Raw genomic sequence first — 27065 nt, forward strand, 5'->3', positions numbered from 1 at the left:
GGAATTTCAATTTTATCAATTTAAACCCCAATATTTTCAAACCTGTCCAATTTAGTGATTTTGTTAAGTTGATTGTAAGGTCAACTATTAACGACTAATGTGACCACTGTGGGATCCCCTTACAACATCTCAAGGGTATTTTCGGGTTGAAAAAAAAGAAAAAAAAAAGAAGCTCTATATACCTACACCAATAGACCCTTAAATACTTTTAAAAAAAAAAATCAAGTAAACAACATGATAAAATAACATAAAAAGAAAAAAGAAAAGAAAAAGAAAACCCTAAACCTAGCCCCCCACTCTCCCCAACTGCTGCACCAACACCTACCTGCCTCCATACCCACCTACCTCAGCCCCAAGCCATCACCCATCCTTACCCACAACCTACACTTGTACCAGCAACCCAACCTAGATCTTCTCTACAGCACCACTACCACTACTCCGAGCCTAACTCGTCATATCTCTAAAGAAAACCCACCCAGACCTACCCCGCACTACCACGACCAGATCCGAAGCCCTACCCTATGAGCCACTGTGTGTGTGTGTGTGTGTGAGAGAGAGAGAGAGAGAGAGAGAGAGAGAGAGAGAGATCTTCGGGGTTGGGTATCGGGTACAAATGTGCGTTGAGGCTAGAGATGGGTGGTGGCCCGTGAGGTTGGTGGGGTGGGGCTGGGTCAGAGATGGTTTGTTGGGGGGCTGGTAAGGTGGGGCTAGGCAGGAGATGATTTGTTGGGGTGAGTCGGAAAAGGTGGTTGGGGAAGAGAGAGGATGATGTGAGGTTAAAGGAAAATTGATCAAGGGATTTGTTTTTCCTATTTCCAACCCGAAAATACCCTTGAGATGTTCTAAAGGGACTGGTCAGTTAGTGGATGAGTGGGTCCCACAGTGGTCATGTACGTCAACAGTTAACGGTTGACCTCACAGTTAACTTAACAAAATGATTAAATTGGACAGGTTTGAAAACATTGGGGGTGTAAATTGAAACCCTGGGGCCCATATTGAGAATGACCCCAAGCCTTCAGAAGATCTTTTGTTGTTAGCCCAAAATTTTAATATCTACAACTCATTATCAACAAGCAAAATCATAATATCTATACAAATTATCATTAAACAATAAGTAAATGGAGCTACAAAGTATCAAACAATTCTAAAACTTTACTCAATCTTAAGCATCCAAATCAATGAAAAACTTCACAAAAGAGGTTACCCATTAAGTTAGGTTCATGTGCCATTGCCCACTTTGTTGTACTCCGTCAAAAGTGACATTGTGCAACCTGTCTAGATAGGGAAGGGAAAGTTTGTTGAAGAAAGTGAGTGAACTCACTACATTAAGAGATGCGAGTGCTTTGATCCTTTGCACCATAATTACAGGGGAAGACCAGACATATGGGGCAAAAGCACTCGCACCACATAAGACGTGAGCTTACTCACTTCCTTCAAAAAACCACCCGTCCTTGTTTTGAAGTTGGCTTCTTTGCATTATCATTCAATATCTATACAAGGTTCACCTTCTCCAAGTTATGGCTAACTACACCCACAACATGGGTTTATATACAAGGGGAGAAGTATCATTTTGATTAACAAAATTGGTAGAAAATCTAGAGTTGAATATTCCGGGATTACGGTACCTATTATTTAGTAAGACAATTAATTTTGTTCCTCGCTAAGGCGCACAGTCCATTATTATTAAATGCTAGGTGTTGAATAATATATGTGTTATATGGAAATTAGTTGTATTTTAAAGATTTAATTATAGACATTTTAACCGCATTGATCCCTGAATCCATATGGAGTTTCATTTTGGTCCTCCAACTCTCGCATGTGTTCCAATTTAGTCATTTTGTAACTTTTCCATTGGTTTTGAGCAAGGACTAAAATATCGATAATATCGACGAAATATCGAGGATATTATGGTTTTTTTGGGTCTAGGATATTTTGGAACATATCCATACACATATCGTATAAGTATCGATAATATCGAAAAATATCAATGTCGATATTATCGATACTTATACGATATGTGTATGGATATGTTCCAAAATATCGCTATAATATCGATAATATCACTATAATATCGCTATTATATAGCTATGATGTCGATAATATCGAGATGATGAAGACAATGAAAAATTTGAAGAGTTAGTTACACTAACACCCCCTGAGGTTTCTTGTGTTTTCACAAAACACCTTCAGGTCTCAAAAATTACACAAACGCCCAAGAGGTTTCAGTTTGTTTTCACAAAACCCCTTTTCGTTGATTGTTTGATGATTTCATTGAAAAAAAAATTATACAAATGACAAAATTAACCTCAATGAAGTATATGCAATTTAGTCTCAAGGGTCAACTTTGTCATTTGGAGAATGTTGTTGTATAAAATCATCAAAATTTGGATGAAAAATCAATAAAAAGAAATTCCTTATAGTAAGTGAATTATGACCCGACTTTCACCTCCAAAGAGGGAAGGGGCTTCCTGTTGATGCCAAACTCTTCCTCGAGAAGGTAACATGAAACCAATTCGATCTACAAACTAGGACATGAGGCCCTCTATGAATTAGACCATGACCAGGTATTTCGGGTTTTGTTCCGTAAATAAGGCTCACTATACCATCCATACATAATGTTTTGATCTAAGATTTCAATTCTTCTGTTCTATGAAAACAATTTAAAACCTTAGGGGGTGTTCTTGTTATTTCTAAAACCTCAAGGAGTTTTGTTAAAAAGCCGAAAACCTCAGGAGGTGTTTGTATAAATTTGAACCTTATAGGAACTCTATGTGGTACTAGATCACTTATGTATCTTACCATGTAATGTATAAAGTGTAAAATATTGTAGTAAATCATTATAAATAAATGATTATGGTGTGTTTAATCTTCCTTCATTAATTACTACATATTTTCTACACTCGTAGTGTTTGTTAGCTCGCTACATAATCAACTTAAATCAGTTAAACCCATCATGCAATGCATTTCATTCCAATTTTTTGTGATAAAGTAATAAATAATTGACTAAATAAATATCCTCCAAAGTTTCAAGAAAAATTTCCAAGTTTTTCTTATAATTTATGTAGTTTTTATTTAATTTGTATCGATATCGATAATATCCCAATATTTCCATCGAAATTTTCGTAATTTTTAACTATCGATATTTTAGACCTTGATATGTACTCCATGAGTTTTTCTCCTCTCCCATATTTCTTTCAAATATGTTGTATATTCTGACAAACCAAAAAAAGAACGAAAAGAAAAGAAAATGATTGGAGATGGGCTGACTATTATTTGTTGGGGCCTCCTTGATTCGGATGGCTACTCCTAAGGGAGCTTCTGATCTGAATCTAGAATTCGATCAAAATGAAAACAGAAAAGACACAATTTGCCCCTCAAACGGCCCAAGACTATAAAGATTAGAAACGTTCTCTCTTCTCATCTCTCTCTCTCTGCTTGAGTTTTGATAGTGAGCAAAACTGGAGCTTTGGAGGTTGCGGGTTGCTTCTGGCGGGGAAGTTAAGATTCAAGTCAACAACTCTTGTTGAAGGTATGGCTCATTTGGACTAGTGGGCTTCCACTGTTTTGATCAGAAACTAATCAACTGGGTATATGAATTTCAGTAGTTTATGCTAATTGAGCTCTTGTTCATGGAGGTTTCTGGTTCAATATGTTCATGATTGTATGCTTGTAACCTAATTTTCTATTTGAATGGCACCCCAACGATAGGGGAGTAATGCTAACTATGGCCAAAATTGATTCTTGAACTGACAAAAACATGTTGGCAAATTAGTGTTACAATTGGAAATTGGTAAAATGGCAAAAGCAGCTCCTACCCTTTTTCTTGAAGATTGGCTGAAGAGTGTCAGTGGCTTTAGCAATAGCTTCAGCTCCACAAACTATTCAGCTTCATCTGCAAGAGCCATAATTCAAGCATGGGCTGAGCTTAGAGACTGCCTCCAACACAAATCATTCCAATCCCATCATCTTCAATCTCTAAAGACCCTTGTCAACTCTCAGACTTCTCTTCATGTTGCTGAGCCTCAAGCAAAGCTTCTACTTTCCATTCTGTCCTCTCCAGACCTTTCTCTTCCTCGTGAATCCTATACTCTCTTTCTCAGGCTTCTCTATATATGGGTCAGGAAATCAGCCAGACCTTCGGTTCTCATTGATTCAGCTGTAAAGGCTCTCTCTAATGTATTCTCTACAACCCAATATAACTCAAAGAAGAGTCCTCACCTCTTTTCTGAAGGTGTTCTCCTATTGGGTTCTTTATCTTTTGCGCCTTCTGCGTCCGAAAGCTCGAAAATAGTCTTCTTAGGGTTGCTCTGTAGGCTGTTGGCAGAGGAGTACCAAGTACTTGGGTCATTTAGTGAACTAGTTCCAGATGTGCTTGCTGGAATTGGGTATGCTCTGTGTTCTTCAGTGAAGGTTCATTTTGTTACAATTTTTGATTTCATGTTGAGTATTTGGGGTAAGGAAAGTGGGCCACAGGGCAGTGTTTCTCACGGGCTCATGATTCTGCATTTGATGGAGTGGGTAATGTCTGGTTTGAGCAGTTTTCGTTCTTTAGAGAAAATTAATACTTTTTCCCAGGAGGTTTTAGAGACCACAAAAGCATATTATGTTCCCTTTGCGGTTGTCATGGCTGCAGCTGGAGTACTGAGGGCCTTAAATAGATCTGTAGTGAGTGGTCTTGGGCTGGACACTATTTCTAAACTGAGAAGATCTGCAGAAGACCGGATAGAATCTGTAGCAAGAGAATTAATTTCAAGAACAAGAGGGTTTACGAGTTCAGATAATGATCATACAGATAGTCTTCTGCTACAGTGTGTTTCAGTAGCATTGGCTCGAAGTGGTGTGGTCTCTGCTCGTTCCCCTTTGTTTATATGCCTTGCTTCTGCATTGTTGACCGAAATATTTCCTTCGAGACGTTTGTACATGAAGGTACTGAAATCAATGCCTGGCAGTTCAGCTGTGCTGAGGATTAATGAGGTCAAAGAACACCTGGAAAGTCTTACTTTTAAGGAAGCAGGGGCCATAACTGGTGTTTTCTGCAATCTGTATGTTTCAGTAGATGAACAGAGCAAACATATGGTGGAGAATCTTGTGTGGGATCACTGTCAACATATATACATGGAGCACCGACAGGTTGCTTTGGTTCTTCGTGGTAAAGAGGATGAAGTACTTGGGGATCTGGAGAAAATTGCTGAGTCTGCTTTTCTTATGGTTGTTCTTTTTGCACTGGCAGTCACAAAGCACAAGTTGAATTCAAAATTTAACCAGGAAAGTCAAATGGATACATCGGTACGAATACTTATTTCGTTTTCTTGTCTTGAGTATTTCCGGCGCATTCGATTGCCAGAATACATGGATACAATTCGAGGTATTGTTGTAAGTGTTCAGGAAAGTGATTCTGCTTGTGTGTCTTTCGTAAGATCCATACCCACTTATGTTGACTTGACGAATGGCCCAGGTATGGTTTAGTTTCCAGTTTAGCTCTAAAGTAACATTTGAATTTTCAGGAGTAAGGTCCTTAAATTTAGTTTTGTCTTCCTCTCATTTTTTTATGATATTTCCATTTGATAAGAGTTGTAATGTCTACCAGACTTTTCTTTTCTGCGGAAAATGGAATATTTATGGTCCAAGGATGAGGTTCAAACGGCTCGCATTCTGTTTTACCTACGAGTCATTCCAACTTGCATTGCACGCTTGCCTAGCCCTGTATTTGGGAAGGTGGTTGCTCCAACTATGTTCTTGTATCCTATACTGAACAACTTGATATTTTGGGAACTTTTTTATTAATATAGAACATGGTGAGCAATTTGATTCCTTCTTACAAATTTAATCAGATATATGGGACATCCTAATGGAAAAGTAGCTCGAGCCTCACATTCTATGTTTTCCGCATTCATATCTTCCGGGAAGGATTCTGATCAGGATGAAAGAGAGTCATTAAAGGAGCAGCTTGTTTTCTACTACATACAGAGATCACTAGTGGTATCTAAAGCAGATGATGACTATAATGGTTAAACTTGAGCTTCATCAATTAAAGGTACCAAATGCTAAATCTTTTCCTTGATGTGACTGCAGGAATATCCTGAGATTACTCCTTTTGAGGGAATGGCTTCTGGAGTTGCAGCCTTGGTTCGACATCTTCCTGCTGGAAGCCCAGCCATATTTTATTGTATCCATTGTCTTGTGGAGAAAGCTAATAGGCTCTGCATTGAAGACTTAGCTCACCAGGATGATATGTGGAAGAACTGGCAAGGAGAGTCGGAGCCTGGCAAGAAAATCCTAGACTTACTTTTACGGCTGATTTCCCTGGTTGATATACAGGTGAACTCATATTTTGTTTCTTTTACTTACATATGTTTGGTTTCCCTCTGAAAAGTTTACTGCTGTTTTCCTCTTCATTTTTGTTCTGCATCTGAATATCTAGCTTCAATACCCTAGTTTGTTTGCATAACACTTGGTATAGAAGTAATTTTGCGACATCGTTAATGTTTGAGAGAGAGAGACTTTGCAATTTACCATGAGCGTTGCATATATTGGCAGTGTTGATGGAATAAAGTTGTCTCAAAATGTGTTATGAGTTTCTCTCAACTTTGGTTTTTAAACTTTACTGAACATTAGCATTTATGTGTTCAGGTACTGCCAGACTTGATGAAGTTGTTGGCACAGCTAATCGCCCAACTACCAAAAGATGGCCAGAATATGATTCTAAACGAGTTATATTCACAGGTTGCAGAATCTGATGATGTTACACGCAAACCCACTTTAGTTTCTTGGCTGCAATCATTGTCTTACCTTTGTTTTCAAGAAACAAGTGGGAGTGCAGCCTCCAGAAAAGTGGGAAGTGAAGCAAACAGAACTTCTGTGAGGACTCCAGACCCATTAAATGATACTAGCCTAAATGCTCGACTATGAGATTGAGGTGCAGTAATCAAGATTACTCACTGTCCTTTTGAGTGTTTTTTTGATTGTTCTCAATATTGCAATAATTGAAAGTTCCACTCGGTAGTGTTATATTTCCATACTTCCTGATCAACTCAAAGATGCGGTTGTTGTGAAACACATACAACTTTCATTTATAGTTCCTTAATTCTGTCATAATGTTGTAATTTGTGGGATGTTTCATGAAAAGAGAATGTCTCGCTTTTTATATAAGAGACATTTCAGTCCTAGTTTTAAATCACAGCAGCTTGATCTCTCTTGCATTCAATTTTGGATCCTTCAACTGGAACTTCAGTTTGGTCTTGTAAGATTAGGCATCCATCATGAATTTCGTTATTTCAGTGAGGGCTGCTAACATATACTTGGTTGACTGTTTTAGAAGGTATGGCTTGTGCAGTTGCTACTTTGGTGCCTTCAAGAGCTCAAATTATCATCTGGCTTTCTTCACACTATCCATTCTTGTAGAAGGACTGAATGGCCAGTTGATTTCATACAAGGAATTAGATGGCAAAGAGTCATTTGTTGAATTATGTTGGATGGTATAATGGCATTGGAGATCATTTGAAAACACTTGGGGTCCAGACTATCATGACAATCTCTAATGTCAGAATTGATGTCCACATATGGGAGGTGAACTGTAAGATATTTTCTAAACAAGACTTGTGTTCCTTTTTTCAAATTTCATGGCAAAAGTTGGTAAAATGGAGAAATTATGGAAGAGTAGCATTCGAAGATCGGAGGTTGGGTAACCTAAACCTTCACTGTCTCATGATTGATTAGACTAATACTTGAAACTCAAGGTAAGAGCTATCGTGGTAATTTACCATGACAAAACAGATGGCGACTTGCGTTAATGCTAACCATATTTCCTTAGAGCTAACCACTTGCTCCTTTTTATGGACTGACTGGAAAACTGAAGATGTTTTCTTCGACATGCCTTTGAATCTGTTACTTGAGCAATAGTATGAGTTTCCAGTTTGGATATGATTGCAAACCTTCTATTTTGGATAAGACTCAATACCACAGTGACTTGCAAAAGTTTAGAACTTAGGGAAGGCCATTCAGAAGGTTTATCTTTGGTTACCTCTAAGCTTTGCTATTGATGCCCTTCTCCTTCCATGCTATCCCAATTCCTCATATAATTTGCTGCTTGTTCACTGTTTGTTTTCTCCAATCCTGCTATACTTGCTTGCATCCATCTGCAGAGTGGGGGAAATACTTATTGGTTTGAAGAACAGCCATATCTAAACAAGTGAAATCAGCTTTCAGCCTGACAGCACAGTCTGCTTCTCTTGAAGAAGCAGAAATTTCTTGGCAGGATCATCTAAATTCATTTTCCTTCTTACTGCCTCCAATTATGTCTAAGTTCCTACTTTAACATCAGTAACTAACAATACTCATGCGACAGACCTATAAAGAGAAGCAAGAATGTTGGAAATTCAAGCGATCGGATCAATCTGGAACTGATTGTACTAGAAATTAAACAACCTATGCATCAGACTCAAAAATTTGCACAAATTGCTCAGAAATTCAGAGAGCCAAACCTTGGCCAGCTCCGGTATGCAGCTGCTATTAGTACTAAGAAACTGGCAAAAGAATACGAGCATTCACCAAACCTCATCAAAATCACATGTCATAAGGGACAATAGGATCACATGAACCAATATTCTTCAACTTAAAACAACTCCAACACAAGAACTACCTCTGAACCTTCATCTGCTAAGGAATGGAAGCAAACAACAATGACAAAGGTTATAGAGTCATCATGCATGTCTTTTTGGTGTCTTATGACTAAAACAAATGAATATAAACAAGTCCTGTGAATCGACTTAAAGATTTAAAGAAATATTCATACAAGCATTTCAAACATCATATCTTCAAATAGTCACTTTTGACCTTTGATTTCTCTTACTATAGTTCATCATTCCTCAAAAATTTTATATGATTTGAAAGCTATTTACACGCTTTAAAACCCCCATAATCTTGGTTCTTGTAATTTCAATTTTGCCAATTTTATCATTGTCGTATCATAATTATAGTAATTCAAGGACAAATCACAATTTCCGTCAATTTTTTCACGGCCTAACTATGTACCCCTCACATGAGGTGTATTTTTGTCCTTTCGTCCCTTTAACCTCAAAGGCCAAAAGTATTTTCATTTTTGACCATGTGTTTTTCAATTTTGTCATTATGATTTTATAATTGTAGCAATTCGAAGACATGTTACAATTTTTGTCAATTTCTTTCACGACGTGTCTTTGAATTGCAATAATTACAAAACTACGTGAACAAACGTAAGAAAACACAGGAAGGAAAGTGACTTTTTGCCAAATAAGAAAACAAACTGCCAAAGCTTTCCCGAGTGTCATCCTTCATTTTCGAACACTATCAAAAGCTTTCATGATCAATTCTGTTCTGCTTTCCTGCGAGTGTCGCTCGATTTTTGTTGCGCTGTAAGTTGAAAGCCTGTTTCTTACTTGATCGACAGGTATTAGAATTTTCTTTTGAATGGGTTTTTTCTTTCCAGATTACTTCATTATTTTCCCAATTTGTAGAATTTAGAAAAAGAGTGAAACAGAAGAGCTGGTAACCCAATATTGCTTGCATTGAAGTGGTACCCAATTGGACGCCTTTCGATCTAATTATGTTTTACTATAGAGTTTTCAACGAATTTCCAGCTTTGGTTTCCAAATATCTTGGGGTTAATTCCCCAAAAAATGTATGATTTACATATTTGGTAAGCCTTGTAAGATTTAGATCAGCAGTTTGATGGTTTAAACTTAATTGAATTTGGGTTTCTGCAAGGTCAGGTTTAGATTCATTCGGTTTGTGGGGTTAGCTTGAATGCAAAGGAAGCAATTGGTTTTTTTTGTTTTTGTTTTTCCTTTGAATCTTTACTTGGTGCACATTTTGCTTGGTGAGAAGTACCTGGGAAATGCGTGTTCACGTTTTGGTTATGAGGGTGCTCAAGTTGAGAGGCTTAAAGAAATTCTCAAATTCTGTTCTATATGTGTTCCCAGTATGATAATGAAAACAACTTTTTTTTTTTTTGGTTGATTATTCTCTTACAAAATTAATGAGTTCTAATATTTTGCCACTTTCACGGGGCTTCTTATATACTTCTTGGCCATCAAAAGAACATGATATTTAAAAGATTTTTGTTTTTTCTTTTGGAAACAAAAGCTTAAGAGTTTTGGGTATTGGTTGATTATTGAACCTTAAGTTGTTTTATGTTTGTTCGGTGGCGTAGGATTTTGGGATGATAATCAGTAAAACAGAGGTGAACTTGAGGAGGCTGCTTGCAGCTGCTCCTCAGCAACAAAACCAGGCAAAACTTGTACATGTATGATCCTTGTCCTCTCACCTCTGATATGGATGTTGTTAATAAAATTACAGGTCACATGCTTTTATTCATTTTCTGACAATTGATTTGTCCCAAAAAATTTCTGGTTTTTCGTCTCTATACAAAGTCTAGTTTTTGTTTTTTTGGTTTTGTTTTTTGTGTTTCTGGGATGTATACCCTTTATGGATGACATAAGTGCTGCTGCTTTGCAGTATATTGCTACTTTACGAGAACAGCTAGAACAACTAGCTGAAGAGAGAACTCCAGAAGGCTTACCAAGGTTGGTATGTGTTCTACTTTACAAATCAATCAAAAGGTTTTGGTAGGCATGATTGGAAATATATAACATTCCAAACACTGTTTAGAGTGAATATTCTTTTATACTCATATTAAATTTTAGAGACATTTTCTCGTATCATTTGCGTATTTTCATTGTTTTAGGGATTTTGGATGGAAAGAGTTTGTACAAATGAATATTGTATTGTCATAAGTTATTCCCTCTCTTTAGCCATTTGTGATGTTTTGAGTTATGAACTGTATGTTCTTTTATTTGTAATGCAGAACAAACAATTTCCTGTCTTTTATTTTTTATTTTGAAACAATTTAAAATATATAAGATGAATTTTGCTTATCAACTCATACATTGGATGTATGATTTTTCATTGGGAAGTGGCAGATGTATATGGATTATTGCTGCCTCTGGTTTTGTCTTTCATTTTTTCTAATTCTTTCTAGAAGTCTCAATGCTCCATGCTTATCCTATTTAATGAAAAGCTCGTGCACCATTTTTTCTATTGAAACACAACTTCAAAGTCGGCAAAAACAACCCGCTAGGAGCAACTACAAACATAAGTGTTTGGGGCTGCATAAGTGTACCTGTGAGAGTGAGTAACCAGTGTGTTTTGTGGTGTACTCATGTAGTACGTGATCTTAGGGAGCAAGTGACACTGGGCACAGTTTTTTGTGATGAGGTGTTTTGCTATAGGTGTGAACAGTTTTTCTTTGTGCAGGCGTTACCACAATAAATTCTGAAGTATCTGTATCACTAATGTTTTGCTAAATGTAGACCGTGATTTTTTATATTTTATATTTTTAAAGGTGGGCCCTAATGGTGGCTATGTCTTAATATTTTCATCCTTTCTGTTTATATGTATTTTCCGATACTCTGCCCTTAGAGCTTGTAAGTTTCTTAATTTACTAATTGAAATTTTTATTTATGCTTCTATGTACAGAGTTTCAAAGGCTGTCTTGAGTGATTATTCAGAGAAGATTGAAGTCATTGCTTCCAAATTAGCTGCTCCACCGGTGAGTACATATGATCTAGAAATCATATTGTCGCTTTTTGATGAATTGTTGATTTTTTGTATTTTAAACCAGTTAAATTGGAAAATGTTCTTTAGATTTAGGGCTTTCTGAGTAACTTTAGTGTTATGTACAATTTAAAATTAATTTACTAATAATGGGTTTAGTATGAAGATCTGGAAATTATATATGACAAGGTGTGAGAAAGAAAAATATTGTTAGGCTGATACAAATTGGGGAGGAGACTGTTGGCACAACACCTAAATATTACTGTAATTTTTTTTTTTCTGTGATGGATGGTTGGACATTTTTAGTTTTTATGCAGGGAACAATTTCTAGAGATTGTTTTAAGTTTTGGGCCCAACCTATTTCATGCTCAATAAAATACTGAAAATTTCTCCTTTAGTGCATCAGTACATGTAATTTGTTGTGTCAGTTTATGTCATCATCTCGAGAGAAAACCTTTAATATATGGATAATGTCTCTTGCTAGATTTCTACCATGTTATATCGCAGATTTTCAATCTGGCACCATATATGGAAGCAGGAATCCACCTGATCAAGGGTCCAGATTAACAGTCTGGCAAAAGAATATTTCCATATAACATATGTATATGTTTGCAATATATGGAGTTCATTGCTCCTAACTGTGTTTTCTTTTTTTTCTTTTTTTTTTTTTGGGGCAAACTCCCAGCCTGATATTCAAGCACCCCCGGAGTCTCTTGCAAGAATTTCTGTCAAAGCAAACTCTTCTGATACAGGAGACAATCAGTTTCCCCTTTCTCCAGGCCTGAGAAGGAGATTCGTGTAAGTGAACAATAGTTAGGATCATTATGATTATGTCTAGCTGCTTGATAGTGTTCTTTCGTATGATCACATGTTTTATTTTAACTGGTGTTGTTTGTTAAATAGGCCTACCTCAAACGAAGATGGAACTCGTGAGACTCTTAGTGTTGATTCTTCAGCACCTGTCAAACTGGATGCTGCAGCCCAAGCACACATTGAAAAGCATAGGTATTTTTTTTCTACTTATTTTTGTATTTTCATACTTTCTCGATTTCTCCTATTAAATTGGAGTAACTAGACTGTGGATGAAATTGAAAACAGGAGTGCTAGAATGTTGGTCCATAAACTGACACAGTGATGTAATTACATATGAAGCTACTTTTTCCTTATAAACCAAAAAAATAAGTTTGTTCTTGTTTTAGAATAAATAAAACGTGATTATTGTACAAATGGAAATGACACCGATACCCCTTTGGGAACATCTGATAAAACTGGAACAACAGAGTCAGGTGAATACTTTGGGATTAGTTACTTTCATTTTTATAATTTATTTCTTTACATTTGTCTACCTAAAAATAGACCTTGGCCTACAAACGCCAGCCTGGCCATTATTAAGAGTGCTTATTAAGGAACTAGGTCCATGTCCAACACATGTTTTTCAAGTCAATCCGCATCGGAGTTGATCTCTATGTATGTCTGATACAACACTGCCAACAGAGGGTGGCTTGAATCAACATGACCTTGAACCAGATAACTCACCAAAGCAGAGTCTATCTTTACTGTTAAAATTTCAGATGTTAATTTTATATGCTTTTTACATTCTGTTTAGGATTCTTATAAATTTTCTTCTCTTGTGACAGAAAGCTTCAAGAGGATTTGACCGATGAAATGGTGGGATTGGCAAGGCAACTTAAAGAAAGTAGTCTCATGATGAGTCACTCCCTGAAAGACACTGAAAAGGTAAGATACTGTAGTTTATCTAATGCAAGATCTTGTAACCTCGGCCCTATTTGTATTTAGGCTGTGGTTTGATTTGTGTTTAGGGGTGATACTGACCAGGGTGAAGTCTTTATGAAGGGAAGCTAAGGTGAAAAAATATTTTAATTTTAGGTGCGAAAATCAGGAGAAATGCTTGAAAAGAGAAATGTTAAACAAAGAAACCAAGGTTGGGACTGTAAAGAGTCCTAGGCCAAAACCAATAGATTGGAAGAGGAGTTTAGGTGGTAATAGGAGAGTTGATTTAACTTTTTGTTTAGAAAGAGTTTAAAGGGAGGTCTGCAAGATGGCATCTGATCTGGTTTCCATGTTCAGGGAATTAATAGAAAGGAAGAAGTCAAAGAATAAGATGATTGGCTTAGCAATCACACCTAGGAAAAGAAGGACATGCTGCTGAGTATCTTTCATACGATCCCTCAAAAAGTTAGAACAACACATTACGTATTCTTATATAAGATGTTGATCTATGCTATTCATGATGGTAATAAAACATATGATATCTTACAAGAAGCAGAAAAAATTGAAGCTACATAAAACATACGCTAGGACTCAAATCAACCTAGATTAACTGTGCAGTGGCCCAAGAGAAAACCTTTATCATCAGACGTATCAAAATTTTGGAAAAAGGTTCCAAGCAATAATGCAACATCTTGTGTTACTTCAAAAACTGATTGTTGTGATAAATGCCTACTCTCTGGTGTCTTAGATGTCAATTTATAGCTGATGGAATAACATATCTTTTGGTCTCATAACTTAGTTATGGCTTGTGTGCAGATACTTGATTCTACAGAGAAGGCTGTTGAAAGTAGCTTGGCAAGCACTGGCCATGCCACTACACGGGCGGCGGATATATACTCGAAGACGTCCAAAACTACGTGTTTCACATGGCTTGTAATGTTTGTAATGACATGTGTATTCGTCATGGTTGTACTTTTAATTCGTGTCACTTGAGTGTATGTTGAGTTAGGAAAATTTATCTTTCCTCCCGTAATTGCTATGTATAATTTGCAATGTCGAAAAGTGACATAGTTTACAACTTATCATGGACAAATTTTCTCAGAACTGGTTAAGAAAACATTCCCTTTCCTCATTCCCATGATGTAGAAGAAATTCACGGATCCATTCATGAAGTTCTTGAGCACAAAGACAAAGGTTCCCAACTCAGACGGACCACAAATTTCTTTGGAAGTTGGTGGCAGTGATGCCGGCTTGAGTGGATCCTAAGCTTCATTCGATTGGTTTAGCTTTTACCAAACAAATTGTCAATCCCCGGTGCCAACATCTGGCTATGCATAAGACTAGAAGGCCATTCTACCAGTGCAGTTTAGCTTTAGATTAGGACAACAATGCAACGGATAAGGAAGAAAAAAATAAAAATAAAAATAAAAATCTAATGCTAGTTGATGTGTGTCGCTCTTAACTCAATAGATTATTAAATCAGCCCGATTTCAGTGAAATGTGAATAAATCCACCGTCCTTGAAAATGTATAGTTTAGTTTTGGGATGAGATTCGGATAGGTTTGCCTACTGTAGTTATTTGTTTATAATTTCCTCTCTTGCTTTTGATGCTAATTTAAAGTCATTTTTAAGAGGGTCAATATATTATTTAAATGGAGAAGCTCAGGATGTAGGAAGTATTAATTTACTGGTCATAAGAGTTTGTATTGTTTATAATTTATTATAGTTTTTCACACCAAACTAATTACAATAAAATTCAATTTGACTTATCAAAACTTTCAGACGACCTTTCATAAACGATCTCATGGAAGCTATGAGGAGGTATAAGTAATAATAAAAGACAGTCTCGATTTCAAAAAAATTCTAACAAGATATGCGGCTCGTCTTGTGACAAAATATTTTGTCTTTAGTAACTGTATGGTTGTTGATCAAATTTAGATCTTGTTAGATGTCTTCAAAATATGATTTCAAACATAAATCTTGTTTTTTTTGGTACTTTTCTTCTCCTAAATTAGTTATATTGTATCAGGTTCCTAAATCTAGCTCAGTTAAAAAGGTCATTAACTTTGTAAATTAGTAGTCTCATGTTCGAACTTCCATGATACATTGGTAGTATGTGTGTGAGAAACTCTCCTTCCCCTTATATCCTAATCCTTACTAATTATATAGAGCTTCAAGGTTTCTCTCAAATGGAAGCTTTTAGAAAATCAAGAAGATCGTGGCCTATACTTGTTTAAAATGAGCCCAACCATGTAGACTTTCCGACCATCTGATGCACGACTTGTCATTGCATATATTGAAGGAAATAGGGAAGCCAATGCCACCATGAAATCCAAAGAGACTATTTCAAAGGTGGAGCATGCACCAGCGGTGCCTTCGTTCTCTGCAAGAGGTCCGTCGAAGATTTTTAGAAACATTTTAAAGCCAGATATAATAGGACCAGGAGAAATTGTTGTGATACATGTGTACTCTCTATGGTGTGTCATAAATTAATACAAATTCAAAGTTGATGGCATGAAATTGTTAGTTTATGGGAGAAGAGGTTTAGGAAATGGTTGATTTAGTGCTTAGGACAACAGTTGGAATAGAAAACTTTTGAAAGAGTAACAAAGTAGTTTTATTTGAATGGAGTACACAAAAGGTACAAAGCTTTAGATATAGGACAGCTGGTAGTTTTCAGCTAGATTACTGAAGTGGGTTGCATGCATATTTATACAGGTGCTAAACCGACTATTTAAGTCAGCAATTTACTGGACGAGTCAGTTGTGCACAGTAACCGACTATCTAAAGCATTTTTAACCTCAAGTTAGTTCTATAATTCTAGAATTCTCTAGTTACAATTACATTAGATAATTATTAGAATGGTTCTAGTAAGAGTCAATCAACTTCTACTTAGTAATTCTCTCAATTATTCTAAAATTTTCTAGTTTTATCACACAAGTAGCACCACTGCAGTGGGCTCCCGAATTTTTTTTTACTTAATATTATAAAAACTATATATATACTTTAGCGTGCGGCATATTGACACAAAAGTGTATTTGGTGGAGCTTGTTTCTTGCGCATATCCCTTGGTACAAAGCCCAAGTTCAAGTCTTAGTTATGTAACAGTATATATCACATCCAAACAAAAAACAAGTACTTTCTTCCACTCAAAACAAAACCAAAAAAAATTCATGCCTTCTTTCTTTCTCTTCTTTCTATAGTGAGGGCATGCCCTCAAAATCTCAGAACCGGCCCTGCCCTCACTTTGTGGTTCTAGCTATAGCCTAAAGCATTTTACTGAAAGATATTTCCTTTTTTTAATAAGAGTATGTTACATCCATCAAACTCCGAAAATACTTTAAGGAAAACGATGTTTTTGTGGGAGAGTAACAATAGGAACCAGACTATTACTGAGCTATTTGGGGAGAAATTATTGTATGATACTAGAATACTACGTGACGGGTTGTTTTGGGAGAGGGATTAGGGGTAAAATGGGAAGTTTGGGATAAAATAATAATGGAATGGGTGTTTCAAAATATTCTCCTGGTGCAAATAAATAGTTTGGGCTCTGTTGTGTTTTTCTCAACCCCCTTTCATTTTCTGTTGTTTTGGGATCTTATATTTTCTATTGGGCTGGCCTTGATATGTAGCGTAAGGCCTCCCTTTCTTTTTTCTGTTTTTCGACTTCTTGTACTGTTAGACTTTTTTGTCGGGCCTCCCTCTATCTCTAATTTGTATTTCCAAAATTTATGTACAATTTGTAAGAACGTAAATTTTATTTAGGCGCAATTGGCTTTTTCAAAATATTCTCCTGGTTCAAAAAAACCCAATTTGACGAAATGCTTCACAATTTTGTTTCACACAGTCACAGATGCATAGCAGGCCACAAATTTGTGTATGTGCACTACTGAAAAAAGAAGGCAAAAGTCACGGTTTGCTTAGCCACTCGATCCTTGCCACTGCGGAAGGGAGAGGAGAGAGATAGTGGGGTTTCCTTTCGAATTTCTAAAGGAAAGTCAGGATTTAGTATTAGTCAAGACAAAAAAAGAAACTTTGATGTTTTCTCGCAACAAGTCATCAAGTGTCTCGTGAGGAAGAGAGAGTGACGTGCAATATTCAATGGTGTGTAATGGCCACGATTATTGTGCATTCGTGACTTATAAGATTTAACCACGGCCATTCTGTGCCTTGTTGGAATGGATCCAAGAGAAATGTAAAGTTAAAAGAAATAATAATGGATGTCGGGCTTAAATAGTTAACTGAAAACAAATGCATCATTAAAAACATTTTCCCTTTACAGCGGTTATATTAATTGTTGTTGCTAATAAGAATTGGGTTGAAAATTAACAAAAGGGATGAAGAAGAGGTGTAAAATGTTAATCTCAATATATATAACTACAAGCATATATATATATATCATGAATGATTGATTGATTGATCTTAACTGGCTCTCATCTTCTTCTTGGCAGGATTAGAAGAGCTAGAGATTGCCATAAACACCGAAGTAAGATCGTCTGGAACCTTAAAAAACCCTTGTGAAGGCCGTGGCCTCAGTTTTCTTCTAGCTTGGGTTGGTTTCTTCGGTGCTGGTGGACACACCGGCGGTTGCTTGAAGGTCACGTGAGCTGCAGGCGACTTGGGTGTGTGGCACTCTTCATGTTCATGGACGTCACCTTCCAAAAGCAAAAGCTCCTCGTCCTCGTCCTCATCCTCCTTTGCGTTGTTTAAAGGTCGTAGTTTTGGAACCACAACTCTTATTGGCGTAATTGGCCGGAACTGATCTTCTTCTTCTGGTGGTGTTGCAAAACCCATTTTGGGTTGGGAAAGAAATCTCATCTTCTTGGCTGTGTAGTGAGGGAAGAGCTAGGTTATTTTGATTAATAAATTGTGGGTTAGTTGTTGCTTTGGACAAAAAGGTAAAAGAAGGCGTGCTGAGGAAATCGAGAGGTGATATGATGAAGGGTGCTGAAGGAGAGGCAGATACATAAGACCATCAAAGCATCAAAGTGAGAGAGAGAGAGAGAGAGAGAGAGAGAGAGAGATGTGATGGGAGGGCAGCCAGACTTACACTAACATGTAAACAACACTGCAGATGGGAATGATGAAGAGATAGGGCAGGAACCGAAAGGTGTTGGAAGGGTGCGAAACAAGACAAACAAATATTAATTAATTAAGAAATGGGCAGTGAGTGTAGGAGAGAGATGTTTAAAGTGGCAACAACGCATCCTTTTAACCGAGGAAATTAGCAAGCGGTTTGTCGTTCAAGTAGTTAAAATGTAAATATCTAAGGTTTTGTGTTTGAATTTTCTCTTTGTCAATATCATTCGTATAATAAAAATAATGAAAAAGATTAAAACTCTTATTACCCACCAAAAAATAAACAGAAGAGAGAAGGAAAAAAGTGAGGAAATTGAGAGAGACCAATAATAATCTTGGGTGTGTGTGTGCCTCCCTTTTTTCACTCATCACTCATGCCTATCCTGCCATGTTACTTTTGCCTTTTTTTTTTTGGTGGTTCTTCTGTCTAAACCATGTTGGCCATGTTTTCTTTTTCACCCTTTCATGTTGTTTGTTGTCCCTGATATACGTCATAAGTTGCTCTTCTTGTTTTACACTTTTTTTCCGTGTAAATTATTACATTTTATACGAATTATGCTTTTTCTTTTATAGAAGCTGCCTGCCTGCCACACCCAGTTTCGTATTGTTTGATATATAATGTAGAAAAAGCGTATTAGTAAGCCATTAATGTGATTAAAAAAACAGCCATGGTAGTAATTCATAATTGGTTTTTTTTTTTAATAAATAAATAAATAATAAAAACTGGGTAGATTTGAATGAAGAATTTAGTAGCTGGCTAGATTGATTATCTTGTGTGGTGACCATGAAGTACAGTTTGCTTGCTTAAGATCCAAAACAAATAATATAGATAGGTGCAGTGCAGAGAGAGACTGCAGTGACAGGGCAAAAGCTGGTGAAATCACATGATCCATCTCATTAAAGCTACTATTTATTGGATTTTATATAGGGCAAAGCCAAAGCCAGCATCACATGTGTATGCTGCTTTCTGCTTGCTTGCTGCAGATCAACTACATATTTCATACCAACAACAACGTTGCTTTAACGAACTGAAAGCAGAATTGAAATGGAATCTTGAAGTCGCTGGCCAACAAAGTTGAAGAAATTGAACCACAGCACCGGGCCTTTGTTTGGGCCTTTGTGTTGGACGTATATTTTAGAGGCACCACTGCACTGCTTTTAGCCCTTCCAAAGAGTTGGCAAACAATGCACAACTATCATAGGCTTATAGATGCTTTTGACCCATCTAAAACCCTACCTCATTGAGGTTTGCCAAGAAGATTACTCTCAACAAGTCTCGCCTCTTGTGATTACAAATCAAAATTCATAACAAACTACAAATATAACATATTTCTTTAAAGTTGTAAAATCAAACGGGTACATGGGGCAAGGGAAGTAAACTAACTGATAGAGGCTTGCAAATGCAATATCCACAAACTGATAGATGCTTGTAAATGCAATGTCCACAGACAGAATTTCGGCCCTACACTCGTGCCTTGTAGTTTTATAGGTGTCTGTCCCCAAGATACAACTATCAACAATTTGAAATTCAGGCCCTTGAATTTTGAACTCTGTCGAACTGTATTTGTTCTCTCTCTCTCTCTCTCTCTCTCTCTCTCTCTCTCTCTCTCTCTCTCTCAATTAGTGAGTGATTTCGTGCGTGATGATTCAGTCCTACTTCTGTAATATGGTTGGCTATGACCTGTAGATAACCTTTCACTGTAAAAGGATAGGTTTAATATGATTTCTGAATGTAATCATCAAAGCCCAAAAGCCCACATTGACTCAAATTTCTGCCAATTTTGTCATGTGACCAAATCTGTAGAAATGTGAGGGCTCGAGGTTCTACCCATTTTGGCTTGAGACCAAAACTACAGAAAAATGCCTTTATTCAATTTGGGCCAAAAGTCAATGCTTGACTCAAATTTCTGCCAATTTTGTCATGTGACCAAATCTGCAGAAATATAAGGGCTCAAATTTCTGCCAGTTTTGTCATGAGACAAAATCTGTAGAAATCTGAGGGCTCGAGGTTCTGCCCATTTTGGCTTGAGACCAAAACTACAGAAAAATCCTTTTATTCAATTTGGGCCAAAAGTCAATGCTTAAGGCCCACGCTATGAGCCTAATTGCAGCCAACCCAAGTCCAATCCATTTTAATAATAGAAATGGACTAAAGCTTATAAAGTGCGTTTAGTTCTTGTGCTCACCAATGGGGGACTAAGACAAGCACTAGTTTTCTATTCAAACTCCAATAATACCCCACATTTGAATTTGAATAGAAAATAAGTATAAAGACATGAGAGAGAAAATCATATGAGAATTGCATCGGGAGAGGTGTCTTTTGGACTTGAACCTACCTGAGTGAAGACTTATCGGGTTTACAAGATGATGTAGTGAATATGTAATCTTGAACTGTTCACCCTAGGAGTAAACTAAGACAATAAGTCTCACACAAATCAAAACTGAAGCCGAGCCAACGATGCATTAAACCAACGCCTTCGAATCACTGAGAAATCGGTGTAGGTTGGTTGGGTTTCGCCAAGAAAATTGGTGGCGGCATTGATGGGGAAACTAGAGGAGAGAGAGAGAGAGAGAGAGAGAGAGTTGGGTTTCGCAGAGAAAATTGGTGGCGGCGTTGATGGGGAAACTAGAGGAGAGAGAAAATTGGTGGCGGCGTTGATGGGGAAACTAGAGGAGAGAGAGAGAGAGAGAGAGAGAGAGAGAGAGAGAGAGAGATAGAGGCCTGGAATGAACTAGCTCTAGCTAGATCTTGTCACGCCTCGAACCCGGGGGTCGGTGGAAACCTCACGCCCGATGCTTGAGAAAGTAAAATAAAATAAAAAGAAGCCGAAACATGAGTTTAAAACAAACTTCTCTTATAAAAATAGATCCAAAGTCTTTCAACTTTACGATAAATAAGTAAAGCTCTATCACTCTCATCTAATTCAGCCTCAACCGATTTAGTCCTTGTCTTACCCACTAATTCATCTGAAAAATTAAACAGGGTGAGGGATAAGCAACCACCGCTCAGTAATATGCTAGTCAAGCAACCGTTTTACATACTCTAGAAAATATCATGAAAAGATACACCAATCCAGATCATATCACATCATCCCTTCATATCTCGGTTATCCTTCATAGCATATAACCAACCACGTGACCCCTATTTGCCTTACTGCCCTATGTCCCCTCGTGGTACATCTATCCATTGGATACTCCAACATTGAAGTTCTCATGTTCCATGAATAATACATACTTCACAAAATATTCCAATCAAAAAATATATATATATAATGTTAAAGATTGCTCCAAATTAGACATGCTTGACTTGAAATAGAGAGATATTTGTAAATAGAACAAATCCACGATAATTCATGGTTTTCATATTTTATCACAAAATAAGAACTTCAAGAACACATTATATAAACCACTCACCTCGATAATGAGAGCCCTTAAAATAAATTTGCAAGACAACCCATCTACCTATCTTCATGTACTATCACCCAAACCAAGCTCCAAGAGTTTCATCACCACTCTCTCTCTCTCCTTCTTTATAATTTCTCATATTTTGAAACTATAAGGTTATGCTCCTATTTATACTGTTTATCGGGATAGGATAAACTTCAATATTAAAAGGATAAGAACATCCAAGTTTATCCAAAAAATAAATATCCTAACAAGATAAGATCATCTAAGTTTATCCAAAAGATAAATATCTTAAAAAGATAATATCGTCCAAGTTTATATAAAAGATAAATATTTTCTTTTATCCGTTTAAAATACGGGTCTTCACAGATCTGGCCATGAGGCAACGGTGGCAATGGAGGGAGGAGGAGGAGAGAGAGAGAGAGAGAGAGAGAGAGAGAGAAGAAGGAGAAACACTAAGAAGAGACGGAGGGAGAATGACACATAGAGTTATAGAGGTGTGGAGAGAGTGACGACTGATGAATGATGAAGATGAGTAGGTTAGGTTAGGATGATAAGTTTTAACCCTAACTATTTTAATATATTTTAAAAAATTTCTTTAAGAAGCCTTTTTTTTTTTTGGGGTTCGTTTGAAGAAGCTGTTAATATACTAGTTTTGTAATTATTACACAAGAACTCAAGTTGATCTAGTGTTGTGATGGGAAGTTTTAAAGGGTGGTGGAGGTCAGAGTTTAGATTCCTCTTGGCTCTCCTACCTTTAAATTTTCAGGTATTTTATGCGACTTATTTGGTTTAGGTGAATTGCCAGTCATTAGATTCTGAAATCGTGAACTGGACTAGTTAGGTAGACTTGATCGGGTTCACCACTGAAATTTATATTAAAGAAATAAAAAAACTAACCGTATTGATCGGTCTAATTTGACTGATTTACTGTTCACAAATGTCTAGCTCTAGTTTAGACTATTGCTTGTATTTTTTTTTATTATAAAAAAATCCAATAAAGTTAAGGATTCAAATTTTGAGTCTTCAAAGTTGGTGAAAAAAATTATTTTTGTCCAAATAATACATGAATATTTGTATTTTTTAGGAGAAAATTTTGAATTTGGCCCCATATGCATTGGAAATGGTCTAAGGTCGACGGGTTTTTAAACTTAAATTTATTTTAATTCCAACAAATAAGATATAGAGTCAGTATGTATAAATTAAAAAATTACTCTATTGCATCTACACAAATATATAAAACCACAACTTCATCATTATACAAAATATATATTGAAGGTTAAAATAATAAAATAAAGCAAGTTAACTTCTCAAATTTATCAAACGGTTTGGCATTATTTATTGGCATTATTTATTTCATAGAAGCTAAAGGTTGTCTAACTACAAATTTGACCCTTTTGTTGTTGTTGTGAGAATCAATACCTTCATTCAGAAACTCGAGATTTGACGCCCCTTGTGATGAGAGAGATGTAAATTAATCTAGACTTTTCGGCCTACCATAACGTTTGCTTTATATTTTCAATTTTTTCTTTCTTCTAGATACTCATCCTTATTTTCTCATATAAGTAAATCATTGTTCTCATCTCATATATGTATTTGTAAGTTTCTAATCTATTATGACCACTGCAGACACATTGGAGCGTTACTGGTTTTAAATCGGCTATTATGACCACTGCAGACACATTGGATAACACTCGTAATCCAATCCGAGCATATAGGCATGGGGATGATCATGTAAATGCGTCACCTTTTGACATGGGAGCTGGTCACATCACATCAATCTAAATAAAGCATTTGATTATGGTTTGATTTATGATGCAGCAATATAAGATTATGTTAATTTGTTATGTTCTTTGAGTTATAACCAAGATGAACTCCCAATATAATGATACACTAACATTTTTCATGTACAACCGACCCCTTTTTGAGAATATACAGTCCCCTCTAGATCCCTCCTCGTTGAGATCTTTCTTTTTCATGTACTACCGGCCTCATCTTCCAAAAGGATGTTTGTCTCTTTTACTTTTACTTTGTTATGGTTCTGCATTTTCAATGTAAGTTTTGGTTAAGAGGATTTTTGTAGTTCTGTGAATCTCTAAATGTGAAGTTTGTAATTATGTACGTTACCTGCTCGACTTATATTTCCTACTCTTTCATCTTTTCCTCAGTGAATTCAAGTATTTTTTATCCAGCAAAAAGATATATTCTAAAGTATCTATTTTTCTTGTACTCTTAAAAAATAGATGTTATCCAACTAAAGGACATGCTAGTTGTTTGTTCTACCTCGGAAAATTCATCCGCGGCGGCTTGGGGTTGGCTGCGGAATTGTTTTCGTGTTGTTTACGTAGGCGTGCCACCAGAGCACATGGGGACCAGTGCAGTCACTAGCCCCCACTGAAATTTTATTTTTAAAAAAAACTAGTACTAGTATGCATGAGTTGACATATGGGACAAACAAGAAATCCACAAGAAAGCCCAAGTCCTTGACCACATGAAGTTGCAAAGTCCAGTAGCCAAAGTAGATTTCAGCCAGAAGTAGATTTCAGCGTGGGCCCTATTGACCAGCCAAATATTCTAAAATAATACACTACTCATTCTCAAAAGGATTAGGATTGTTATTATAATTATATATTGCCTTCTTGTATAAATCAATAAACTTAAGCCCTTTTCTCTTCTCTTGGGTCAGAAACACGACCAGACCATCCAATTGTTTGTGAGGTTTTTTTCTTCTCAAATTCTAATTATACTATCAAGTTTTTTTTATTTCTATTTATTTTGATGGGTCTTTTAATTTATGTGTAGATTACCAAAGAGAAAAGGCTTTAGAGATATTTGGTAAATCGCTATTCAACTCCAAGTATGTATTTGTCTATCCCACAAACCAATGTCATTTATTCCACTCAAGAATTTAGTTGTTCATATAGTTTGGTTATTTTTGCTTTGTTCAGATCTGCTGGGGGTGGGGGGTGGGTGTGGTGGTGTTGGTGTTGTGTGGTGTGTGTTGTGGGGTGTGGTTTGGAGATAATGGAAGATGATGAGGGCAAGTGGGTGACGAGGGAGGAGAGGATGGGATGGGGTGGGGCGGCGGAAGCAAAGGCAGCGGAAATTAGAGTTTTTCAGGTCATGAAGACAATGGGGGATACATATGCAGACAATTGATCCAGTGCGTAAGTTTTTAATATAATTATGCGGACGTGGTAGAACTTTAACCATAAGATTAATTAAATGATTAAGATTATTTTAAATACGTATAAGTGCGCCAATGCTAAATATAGAGGCTCGAAATCCCTATTTTAATTTAATCTAAACTATAAATAAGAAGATTCGAACTTAAGTACAGAATAAGGAGTACAACCTCTTTAGTTAACTTAGCTACTCCCATGTCTGCATAATCAACTTCATTTATAATTTAAACAACAAACCGACCTGCCACGCATTCGCAAACATCACATTACCTACCTTAACGTTGGTCCTAAGTCATAAGTCATACACCAAACTTTGCTCACTGCTCAAATCCCCATCATTTCATAATATCATTCAACCCATTGACTTTTTGCACACCACAACACACAAACAGCAAACCCACGTCTCACAGTCAACGAACACACCCAAACATGCGTTAGCTGGCGTGGGCCCATCCACGAATAACTCCATTGACTTTCTGAGCATAAAACGACATCAAAATTAAACAAAAACAGAAGATTATTATTCTAATGCGCACCTCACCCCCCACTCTTTTTGACTTTTTGCGCGTGCAACCGAGATTTGAACCAGAAGAATCTAATTCTCCATCCACCAACAATAAATTTCGTATCAAAAGATTTGATTAAATTGAATAAATTAATTAAATATATCTAATATTCAAAAGTACCAACAAAATTATATTCCATTTCCTTCTTCCACTTTCACCCTTCTTTTCTTTCATAATTTACATCGAACCCCTCCCATTCCCATTACACCGTATATTTGATTTTGACATTGGATATTTTTTCCCTTTGACTTTGTGCTCCGACACACTAACATCCCTTGCAGTGCCACAGCCACTTTGACACGGGGCGCTTTCAACGGTCATGATGGACGCAACATGTGGACCGGATTTCAGGTTTACTGGAAAACAAGGCCCACAGAACCGGCTGTGATGGAAGGGTGACGGTGACGGTGCTCGCCTTCGTAAGTAACGACGAGCATAGTGGGGTCGTCTTGTGCTCTCTCCACGTGTTTCCTCGCTGGACACCCTCTCACGCTGCTACACTTATAATACCCTCTGCAAACAGAAAACCCAATAAAATATAATTAATAAAAGGAAAAAAGAACATTGAGATCTGTGTTTGACTTTGAAAGCTTCAACTCCATGTGCGGCTGAGATTAAAAGAGTAGAATAATACCTCGGGTAAGGCGAGCCCTTGATCGGCTTTTGACCATACTTTCTCCAGGAGAATTCATCCGAAGGTATATCGGCGATTTTTGAACTAATCGCCGGCACTCTAATCGTCCTCCTAACCTTAGTCTTCCTGCAAATAATTGAAATAAATTTAATTATTTAATATATAAAAAATTCAAAGAAGAAGAAAAATCCTGAGCTGAAAATGCAGAAAATCAGTACCTTCTTTTAGAGCAATGGCAGCGGCCGGACGACGACGTTTTAGCTGCGAAGTCGTTATCGTGGCACCGTTTCCGGTGAGATTGGGAGAGAGGAGGTTTCCCGGCTGAGAAAGCCGGCGCCGGTGGCGCGAGAATTGACGAGACGGCTTTACCGTTCGAAACGCTGCCGTCTCCGATTGTGATGGAGGACAAAAACGACGACGTCGTGGAGATTGGAGGGGATAGAGTGAGAGAGTCGTCGTTGTTGGACTTAGGGACAGAAAAAGCACTCGAAGTTGTCTGAGGCTTGGGTTGGACCGGGGTGGAGGATTGATTGGCCGGTCCGCGGCGGAACCGAGCGTGACCGGTCCGGTTCAAGACGGAGATGAGCTGCTTAAACTTGGAGACGGTGAAGTCGGTGATTTCTCGGCAGTCGAGGGGGGTTTGGGTTTGGGTTTGGGATGGGTTTTGATTCGATAGGACGCGGATCAGGTGGTCCATGCTCTGCAAGCCGGCGGAGGCTGCTTCTTCCATGGCCGTCCGATCGTCCATCCTTGAGAACCCGACGAGATCAATAGCCATTGATGCTGGCTTGGCTTTGAAGAGAGAGAGAGAGAGACTCAAGGGAGACTTAAAAGCGAGGAAGATGGGTTTGGAATTGGGGGAGAGTGAGTCGGGGA

The 27065-nt window shown here is 37.2% G+C and overlaps 3 protein-coding genes and 1 long non-coding RNA gene across 5 annotated transcripts; 2 read left to right on the forward strand and 2 right to left on the reverse strand.

Moving 5' to 3' along the window:
* Positions 3230 to 7204, forward strand: LOC18792415. Its single transcript, XM_007225212.2, has 5 exons — positions 3230 to 5455; positions 5588 to 5738; positions 5832 to 5979; positions 6073 to 6318; positions 6631 to 7204. The coding sequence occupies exons 1-5, from the start codon at positions 3796 to 3798 to the stop codon at positions 6907 to 6909; spliced, it is 2484 nt and encodes an 827-aa protein (XP_007225274.1). The 5' UTR covers positions 3230 to 3795; the 3' UTR covers positions 6910 to 7204.
* On the forward strand, positions 9235 to 14452 carry LOC18793657. 2 transcript variants are annotated; one of them, XM_007226001.2, is made up of 8 exons: positions 9235 to 9424; positions 10187 to 10279; positions 10492 to 10559; positions 11512 to 11584; positions 12275 to 12387; positions 12493 to 12594; positions 13227 to 13326; positions 14137 to 14452. In XM_007226001.2, the coding sequence occupies exons 2-8, from the start codon at positions 10196 to 10198 to the stop codon at positions 14311 to 14313; spliced, it is 717 nt and encodes a 238-aa protein (XP_007226063.1). In that variant the 5' UTR covers positions 9235 to 9424; positions 10187 to 10195; the 3' UTR covers positions 14314 to 14452. The 2 variants fall into 2 exon arrangements, with proteins under 2 accessions (XP_007226063.1, XP_007226062.1); XM_007226000.2 differs by having other exon boundaries at positions 9235 to 9389.
* On the reverse strand, positions 17546 to 21925 carry LOC109948544. The gene is made up of 2 exons (XR_002271172.1): positions 21814 to 21925; positions 17546 to 21633 (listed from the first exon to the last, which is right to left on the reverse strand). It is a non-coding gene; the product is annotated as an uncharacterized LOC109948544 (long non-coding RNA).
* Positions 25611 to 27065, reverse strand: LOC18789894 (probable WRKY transcription factor 11). The gene is made up of 3 exons (XM_007222139.2): positions 26408 to 27065; positions 26190 to 26315; positions 25611 to 26068 (listed from the first exon to the last, which is right to left on the reverse strand). Exons 1-3 carry the CDS (start codon positions 26965 to 26967, stop codon positions 25909 to 25911), a joined length of 846 nt encoding a protein of 281 aa, XP_007222201.1. The 5' UTR covers positions 26968 to 27065; the 3' UTR covers positions 25611 to 25908.

This window comes from Prunus persica, chromosome G1, assembly GCF_000346465.2.
Source record: "Prunus persica cultivar Lovell chromosome G1, Prunus_persica_NCBIv2, whole genome shotgun sequence".
In the NCBI taxonomy this organism is placed as follows: Eukaryota; Viridiplantae; Streptophyta; class Magnoliopsida; order Rosales; family Rosaceae; genus Prunus; species Prunus persica.

Bases quoted from the DNA above. Each gene is read 5' to 3' on its own strand.
- LOC18792415 (XM_007225212.2), top strand. From the start codon at position 3,796: ATGGCAAAAGCAGCTCCTACCCTTTTTCTTGAAGATTGGCTGAAGAGT. The intron at 5,456-5,587 runs GTATGGTTTAGT...AATGTCTACCAG, and splicing joins TGACTTGACGAATGGCCCAG to ACTTTTCTTTTCTGCGGAAA. The intron at 6,319-6,630 runs GTGAACTCATAT...TTATGTGTTCAG, and splicing joins TTTCCCTGGTTGATATACAG to GTACTGCCAGACTTGATGAA.
- LOC18793657 (XM_007226001.2), top strand. From the start codon at position 10,196: ATGATAATCAGTAAAACAGAGGTGAACTTGAGGAGGCTGCTTGCAGCT. The intron at 10,280-10,491 runs GTATGATCCTTG...GCTGCTTTGCAG, and splicing joins ACCAGGCAAAACTTGTACAT to TATATTGCTACTTTACGAGA. The intron at 12,388-12,492 runs GTAAGTGAACAA...TTTGTTAAATAG, and splicing joins GGCCTGAGAAGGAGATTCGT to GCCTACCTCAAACGAAGATG.
- LOC18789894 (XM_007222139.2), bottom strand. From the start codon at position 26,967: ATGGCTATTGATCTCGTCGGGTTCTCAAGGATGGACGATCGGACGGCC. The intron at 26,316-26,407 runs GTACTGATTTTC...AATTATTTGCAG, and splicing joins TGCCATTGCTCTAAAAGAAG to GAAGACTAAGGTTAGGAGGA. The intron at 26,069-26,189 runs GTATTATTCTAC...TTCTGTTTGCAG, and splicing joins AAGGGCTCGCCTTACCCGAG to AGGGTATTATAAGTGTAGCA.